Consider the following 9,113-nt stretch of genomic DNA (forward strand, 5'->3'; position numbering starts at 1 on the left):
ATGGATAAAGGTGGAGAATATCATGCTAAAGGAAATAAGTCAATCCCAAAGAAGTGGAGGCCAAATGTTTTCTCTGGTATATAGATCCTAAATGCCAATGAAGGGGAGAGGGGATAGAAAAAAATAGAGTACTTTGGTTTATGCAGAGGGGAGCAAAGAAACAGAATGTAGTGGAGGGTAGGAAAATATAGTAAAATAAATTGGACATTATTATCCCAAGTGTATATACCATTTCATGACCGTGTAACTCTACATCATGTACAACCAGAAGAATGAGAAGTTATACTTCATTTACACATAATTAATGATGTATAAGTAATTAGAACAAATAAAAAAATTAAAAAGCTAAAAAAGGATAAGCAGGGGACAAATAATCAGAGTCTCATATAGACATGTTATAGAGAAGTGGAATTGTAAAGAACAATTAGGAGAGAAACATCATAGAAATATTAGGATTGCATTCACCTGCAATTAACAGAAAACTAGATTCATAGTGGAACAAACAAATTATATATTTCTTTACATTACATAATCTGGAGATACTGTTTTGTTCTTTTGACATGTCATACAATATGCCTTTTTGGTCCCAGGGTCTTTTTATTTCTTACTATTAATTTCATTTTTGTATTTTAGAGTTTATTGGTTCCTTCATCTTACATTAACAATAAATACAGGAAAAATACCCCTTCTGTACAATAATGTGTATTCTTTCACTTCAGGAAAGCCCTCCAGAGGACATATTGTTTTTATCTCATCCAACAGTCCTGGGTCCCAGACCCCATATTAGACAAACACAAGATTGAGGAAAATGGAATTAGAACAATAGATTTTGAAAACTAATGCATTGTTATCTTGATCTGCAGCAGAAGCATTTTGTCTAAAATTGGCAGATTTTGGCCCTCTACTGAAAAATTGAAAGTTCTCTCATGACAGAATGTGTGAAGTCTTTTCAGAATATCATGCAAAATAAGATTTAAAATCATATTGCATAGAATGTTAAGTATTAGAAATTCTTTCCCTAAAATAGAAATCTGTAGATCCAGAATATTTCAATTGAGTGAAGGAAAGTGAAGATTAGCCCTAACATTGGAGTGAAAAGGAAATATTAGAAGGGGATACAAAATTATAGGATGGATTTTGTTAAAGAAGTTACTACATTCATAGTTTAAGGAAAGTAAAGTGAAATGACATTTAATTAACAGATGTTTTGAAAAGATATGTTATATCTACTTGAAGGCACTGGCCTTGAAAACAGACTTCCATGGTTAGGTGCACGATTACCATCTGCTGAAGTCTTGATGCAAGTCCTGATTCTGTCAATTCATCTCTCTGAAACTCAGTTTTTCATTTTTCAAATGGGTCTAACCAAGTACTAGAGGAATTTTGTGAAGTTTAAATCTGATAATATGCAAATCTAGTGTTTTACATAAAAGAGCATTTAGTAAATGCTGTCTATTGAAATTAGCACAATTTAATCATGATATTTTACATTCTAATAGGTAGAGAATAATGCTTTGTGTAAGTCCTGTATTCGTTTTGATTAGTCATGGGTTACATATTCTGAATCATCAGATCTATGCACCTGGCCTCCATGGTGAGTTGTTCAAATAAAACAACACATATGCAAAAGCAAAATGAACTAATCAGTTGTGGCCTAAAAACATTGAACAGTGAAGTAAGAAATTCAGCTAAATATATATTTTTTTGAATTAGCACAAAATAATTAATGTGATAGTAGCTGAAAATATTGGCACATGAGATCATGAGAGAACACTTTCAAAGTAGTGGCATAAAACCCATAGTAATGCTTTAGAGGAAAACAAATCAAAACAGAAAGCTTGTTCGTGAAACAAAAAGAAGAGCAATCCATCTGTGTTCATCTGATATATATGAAGCTCTTTCATTTGTTATATGGTATATTCCTATAAATTTTCTATTTCATTTGTTTTCTATCAGGTTCGATCATTTCTAACTCTCATTTCTGTAAACCATAGAATAGACTAGCAGGACTTATGAGGAGCACAATTTATACCACTGAATCTGACTCTTCCTCACTTTTTATCCACAGATGTTTGGAAACAACTTTCCTGCCCAAGTCAATGGATGGACTGAATGATTCTGTGGTTTCTGAATTTGTGTTGTTGGGATTCTCAGGATCTTGGGAAATTAAAGTTTTTCTCAAGCTGACATTCTCATTGCTGTACGTAGGGATCCTCCTGGGCAATCTCTTCATCATCTTTTTGGTAATCACTGATTCTCACTTACATTCTCCTATGTACTTCCTGCTGGCCAACCTGTCCCTCAATGATGTGGGACTTTCCTCTACTACAGTTCCCAGGATGGTCACAGACCTGTTAAAGGAGAAGAAAGTAATTTCTTTCCAAAGCTGTATGGCACAGGTATGCTTTGTCCACATCATGGGAGGAACAGAAATGGTGCTGCTCATAGCCATGGCATTTGACAGGTATGCAGCCATCTGTAAGCCTCTCCACTACTTGAGCATTATGAGCCCAAAAAAATGCATTTTATTTGTAGTCATTAGCTGGGTAACTGGAACAATCCATTCTATTTCTCAATTTTCTGTGATTGTAAACTTGCCATTTTGTGGTCCTAATACCATAGACAGCTTTTACTGTGACTTCCCCAGGGTCATACAACTTGCATGCTCAGATTCAGCCATGTTTGAGTTTCTTGGCACTGCCGACAGTGGATTCATGAGCCTGATCACCTTCTTGCTGCTCCTCCTTTCCTATGTCTTCATTTTGGTCACTGTCTGGAAAAGTTCCTCTGGGGACTTGTCCAAGGCTCTTGGCACATTGTCAGCTCACATCACTGTGGTGGTTCTCTATTTCACTCCGTGTATATTTATCTATATGTGGCCTTTCCCAGAATCATCAGTTGATAAATACATGTTTATAGTTGACTTTGCTATCACCCCTGCCTTGAATCCTATCATATATACATTAAGAAACAAAGATATAAAATTAGCAACTGAAAGACTGATTAATCAGCATCATTCTGACAGATTCTCCTGACTAGTCCATTGTTGAGAGCTCAGGAACTCATTTCACCTGTGTGATGGACCCCTCTCCTTAGGCATCTGGTACTTAATGTGCTCAAATGATATTGGCATGTACCTTGCTGACCTGCTCCTATCTATAGTAGGATTATGCCTACTCCTCCTCTACAGAATTTACTCCCTTCTTTCTGCTAACATCAGAAATATGTCCAATGTAATATGGTTTTTTTTAGGAAGCAGAAGCAATGTGTATAAACAAGGTTGCATGATTTACCTTGTGATCACTTTACCATAAGAAAGTTATAATATCATCTCCTCTATGTCCCATATTTTCTAAGTAACTGCAAACTTAAATTGTTGTATCTCTCTCCTTTTTTTAAAGAAAAATAATGTAGCCATCCTAACAATTGTAAAGTGTTTTTATTTTTTTATTATGGTTCTGAGTTACATTTCCTGAGCCATACAGTGTATATATTTGACCTAGATCATATAGTAATTGCCAAGTTTCTTTGAATAGTTTATCATTTCTGTTTTAAAATTATAGCATGATTGCTGGGCACAGTGGAGCACATTGTAATCCCAGGTACTTGGGTTATTGAGATATGAGGATCCCAAGGACCATGCCAGCCTGGGCAAATTAAGGAGACCCTATTTCAAACTATACCCATGAATTATTATCAAAAATTAAATGAATGTGTAAATATGCAAATAAAGGAAATTAAAAATTCAGCATGTAAAAAGGACATAATTGTGACAACATTGATGACACTGGAGGTCATTATGCTATAGGAAATAAACCAGAATTAGAAAGAAAACTAATGTATGATTTTTTTATGTGTAAATCTTACCAAAAAAGTTCAACATAAGGCTGGGTATATAGCTCAGTTGATAGAGTTTTTGTCATGCATGCACAAGGCCCTAGGTTCAATCCCCAGCACCCTCCCTCACAAAAAATTCAACATATGGGAACAGAGGAGAAATGGGATTGCCAAAATAGAGTTGAAAAGGAAATAGGTACAATTAGGTCAAATTTTAAAAAGTAATGTTAGAATTAATAAATCAACAAAAGCCACGAACAACATAGTTTATAATTTGGTATTGTATGCTGAAAATTTGCTGGGAATGTTTAAATGCTCCCAACACGCAAACACACACACATAAACACCCACGAAGTTTTTATGTGCAATGATGGATAATAATAATTAGTTTGAACATAGAAAACATTTTGCTACCAATATAGATATCAAAATATCATGCTGAGAACCTTATGTAGATACAATCAGAGTGAATTTCAAAACTAAAAAAAGGCAAAAATAATAGGAAAAAGATCAGAGTTCTGGTTGCCTGAGTTGGGATGTGGGGCTTGGTTAACAACGACGTACCTCAGGAATATCTGAGATTTAATGGACTATTGTATATTTGTTTTTTAATGTATTTAAAAATTTGTTCTAATTAGTTATACATGGCAGTAGAAAGCTTTTTGACATGTCATACATGAATGGAATATAACTTCTCATTCTTCTGGTTGTACATGATGTAGAATCATACTGGTCATGTTATAATATATGTACATATGGTAGTAATGTCTGATTCATTTTACTATATTTTTTACCCCCATATCTCTCCCTTCCCTTCACTCTCTTCTGCCTGATCCAAAGTACATCTATTCTTCCATAGCAACCCCCCTTCCCATTGTGAATTAGCATGCACATATCAGACAAAACATTCAGCTTTTGGTTTTTTGGGATTGGCTTATTTTGCTTAGCATGATATTCTCTACATTCATCCATTTACCTGAAAATGCCATAATTTTATTCTTGTTTAAGGCTGAGTGATATTCCACGTGTATATATACCACATTTTCTTTATCCATTCATCTGTTGAAGGTCATCTGTATTAGGTCCATTATTAAACTATTGTGAATTGAGCTGCTATAAACATTGTTGTGGGTGTGTCACTGTAGTATGCTGATTTTAAGTCCTTTGGGTATAAAGTAAGTAGTGGGATACCTGGGTCGAATGGTGGTTCTTGCTGGTAGCAGGCCCGCCCTGGCCCCTGGGGACTCAACCCCCAGTTCTTTGTTATGCATGTCAATGTGGCCAGCTCACAAGGCCATGATGCAGGCTTGCGGTTCCCTGTTTATCTGCCTGGAGCATATGTGTCTCTCGGGAACATCTTGACCTGTTCGAGCCTCCTGATAGGGGACAGTGACATGACGGTAACCCAAGGACGCAGTTATTACTCTCCCCTCCTCACTTTTGAGTAATTTCCCGCAGCTGTTAAAAAGATATATAAGGGGAACAAATTTGGCAATAAAGTGCGCGCGCACACGCTCCCTCCTGGATGAAGAACCTTGGTGTCCTGTGTATTTTTAACCCCGCCGTCCCTCGCCGGACTCGGCTCCGTTAGCCGGACGCGGCAGTTCTATTCCAAGTTTTCTGAGGTATCTCCATCTCTATGGCCATAGCACCCTGAATGCGCCTGATCTTGCCTGAGGCATCTCCATACTTCTTTCCACAGTGGTTGCACCAATTTGCAGGCCCAACAACAGTGTCTGAGTGTACATTTTCCCACACATTCTTGCCAACACTTATTGTTGCTTGTATTCTTGATAATTGCATTTTACTGGAAAGAGAAGAATCTTAGAGATGTTGGATTTGCATTATTGTAATTGCTAAAGATATTGTACACTTTTCATATTTTTTATTTTATTTAGAGACAGGGTCTCACTGAGTTGCTTTGAGTTGCTTAGTACCTCACTTTCACTTTCATATATTTCTTGATCCATTACATTTCTTCTTCTGTGAAGTGTCTGCTCAGTTTCTTAGCGCATTTATTGATGGGGTTGTTTGATTTTTTGGTGTTAAGATTTTTTGAGTTCTTTATATGTCCTGGAGATTAATGCTGTATCTGAGGTGCCTGTGGTAAATATTTTCTCTCATCCTGTAAGCTCTCTCTTCATGTTATTGAATGGTTCCTTTGCTGAGAAGAAGCTGTTTAATTTGAATACATCCCATTTATTGATTCTTGATTTTGTTTCTTGTGCTTAAGGAGTCTTGTTAAGGAGGTCAGATTCTAAGCCAACATGATGAAGATTTGGGCCTGCTTTTTCTTCTATTAGGCACAGTGTCTCTGTTCTAGTGTCTAAGCCTTTGATCCACGTTGAGTTGAATTTTTGTGTAGGGTGAGAGATAGGGGCTTAATTTCATTTTGCTGCATATGGATTTTCAGTTTACACAGCACCATTTGTTGAAGAGGCTCTTTTCTCCTCTGAATGTTTTTGGCACCTTTGTCTAGTATGAGAAACGGTATTTATGTGGGTTTGTTTCTGTGTATTATATTCTGTACCAGGAATCTACATGTCTGTTTTGGTGCCAATACTATGCTGTTTTCATTACTCTGGCCTGTAGATCAGTTTAATTTTTTTCTTGTGGGGGTGTACCAGAGGAATTGTGTACCAGAAATTGAACTCAGGGGCACTCAGGGGCACCAAGCAAATCCCCAGTCCTATTTTGTGTTTTATTTAGAGACAGGGTCTCACTGAGTTGCTTAGCATTTCACTTTCACTGAGGATGGCTGGCTTTGATCTCATGAGCCTCCTGCCTCAGCTTCCAGAGCCACTGTTATTACAGTCATGTACCACCACTATCATCTGTAGTATAGTTTAATGTCTGGTATTGTGATGCTAACTGCTTCACTCTTTTTGCTAAGGATTGCATTGGCTCTTTTGGGTCTTGTTTTTCCAAATGAATTTAATGACTACCTTTTCTAGCTCTCTGAAGAATATCATTGGTATTTTAATTGGAATCACATTGAGTCTGTATAGTGCTTTGGTTAGTAAGGCCATTTTGATAGTATTAATTCTGCCTATTTAAGAGCATGGGAGATCATTTTATCTTCTAAGGTCTTGTTCAATTTCTTGTTGTAGTGTTCAGTAATTTTTACTGTATAAGTCTTTCACCTGTTTTCTTAGATCAATTTAAAGTTATTTATGTATTTATTTATTTATTTATTTTGAGGCTATTGTGAATAAGGTGGTTTTTCTCATTTCTCTTTCAATGGATTCATGCCGCAGTCTGGCTGGGCACAATCAGGAGCCACTTGTCAAAAGAAACTAACTTTATTTTTAGAACCACACACGCCAAACAAAACAGCCTCTCAGGAAAAACCCTCAGAGCCTCAACTGCCACCACCGGCTTTCCACAAGCCTCTCTCTCCCACACAAGCTTCTCTCCACCTCCCACAATCCTCCTGCTCTTGAGGCCGATTGGCTGGGTCACGTGGGCGGAGCCAAAAAAGTCCCCCAATGAGCAGCTCCGTGGTCTGAAAGGGCAGGGAAACAGCCCAATGAGCATCACCGCAGAGGAGCCAATCAGCTAGATGTTGCTGGGGCCGCTGTGAGCCAATCATCAGCCGGCAGCTGGAAGTTTGCTGGCAGCTGGAAGTTTGCTGGGGCCCCTTTGGCTGTGGCTCTCAACATCTCCCCCTCTCTGTTTAAACAACAAGCATGTGGCTTAGGGACCGTGCCTGTCAGGCAGTCCAATTCAACATATGGTCCTTACCCGTCATCGGATGAACTGACCTCTAGGCGTCAGCCTCCTGTCTTAGGTTGGTACCACTGCAATTGGATCATACCCGTCACTGACTACCGGTCCAGCATACAGCTATACTTGTGGATAGGCCTTTGCACCAGTGGGGGGGTGAGGTTCTTTGCCTCACCTCTGTTGGCCCCCAAATTTTAGACCATCACTAGTAGAGGAGGATGCAAAATGCCATGACATTAAGCCAATTGAGGGCTCCTTTGAAAAATTGTACCACCGGTGACATCATCAGCAAAAATACCCCAACACTACCACAAGTCGCTGCACCAACAGATAGTTCACAATGCATACAGGTGAGCTCACAATGTGTCCAGGCAAGTTCTGCAAGCAGTTCAGTGATGGCTATTGTAGAAGCTGTAGATTGGTTTTATCTTTGACTTCACCAGCACTGGGATGAAGATAGGAATTCTGGCAATAATGGCTAAAGAAAAAATTATGTAACATTACAGAAGGCACTAAAAGAAAACAATTTTCTTAACAATTTACATTGTCTTCACCGGCACTGGGATGAAGATAGGAATTCTGGCAATAATGGCTAAAGAAAAAATTATGTAACATTACAGAAGGCACTAAAAGAAAACAATTTTCTTAACAATTTACATTGTCTTTAAGAGAATTATTAAATATAATGAAAAGGAAAGGTGAAAGTAAACAAACAGATCTGTTAACCTTCTTTTTTGTTTACATATTAAAACAATCCTCAACAGTTGTTTACCCAATTTAAATTAAACCATATAAATCACGTGAAAAAAAAAAATTTGGATCCATTTTATCATGAGCGCTCATCATATATGATATATGGACATACATACATTCAAACATATAACACAAAACACAAGTGTGCACACATAATATAATACATACAACACATAACATTATAGTAAAGGCCTTATAACTTTTTACAGGTGAAATCTCCATTGCAATGTTTAAAAACTCTATAGTCAAAAAATAGAACTGATCAGCAAAACATTAACCTAGGTCTGTATGAGCTCAAAAAACAAAATAGAACTTCATGATATGGCAAAGGGCAATAATAAAATAGATATTGAAAAAAGCATCCTGGTTCTGTTGCAGATGTAAGAATAGCCAAACTGGAGTTTTGGATATCAGTTGTTATGGATTTGAGCCAAATCATCTTCTTTTTGGTCTGTAGAAATCGCTTTAGTTAATCTTTCTGGAATCCAAATCGGCTGCTGTTCTCCCTGTGGAAACACATAAACAGACCCCCGACTCCAGACAATCACTGGGTCAGGACCTTGGTTAATCTCTCTGGAATCCAAATCGGCTGCTGTTCTCCCTGTGGAAACACACAAACAGACCCCCGACTCCAGACAATTACTGGGTCAGGACCTTTCCATTGTCCTGTTAGAATATCCTTCCAAAGTACCTTGGGCTTATGTACATTTTTTGGACACATATGCCTTTCCGCAGCACTAAGTCCTGATGAATCCAAATTTAAAAAGTTTAGAGTAAAAAGGGTTATTTTAAGTTTA

The 9,113-nt window shown here is 37.5% G+C and overlaps 1 protein-coding gene across 1 annotated transcript; it reads left to right on the plus strand.

The window, feature by feature from the left end:
- Positions 1-2,099: 2,099 nt before the first annotated feature.
- On the plus strand, positions 2,100-3,035 carry LOC107137684 (olfactory receptor 4F21-like). The gene has a single exon (XM_015480144.1). It carries the CDS (start codon positions 2,100-2,102, stop codon positions 3,033-3,035), a length of 936 nt encoding a protein of 311 aa, XP_015335630.1.
- The last annotated feature ends 6,078 nt before the right edge of the window (positions 3,036-9,113 follow it).

Source organism: Marmota marmota, unplaced genomic scaffold (genome assembly GCF_001458135.2).
Source record: "Marmota marmota marmota unplaced genomic scaffold, marMar, whole genome shotgun sequence".
Classification (NCBI taxonomy): domain Eukaryota; kingdom Metazoa; phylum Chordata; class Mammalia; order Rodentia; family Sciuridae; genus Marmota; species Marmota marmota.

Excerpts from the sequence above, each read along its gene's own strand:
- LOC107137684 (XM_015480144.1), top strand. The coding sequence starts at position 2,100 with ATGGATGGACTGAATGATTCTGTGGTTTCTGAATTTGTGTTGTTGGGA.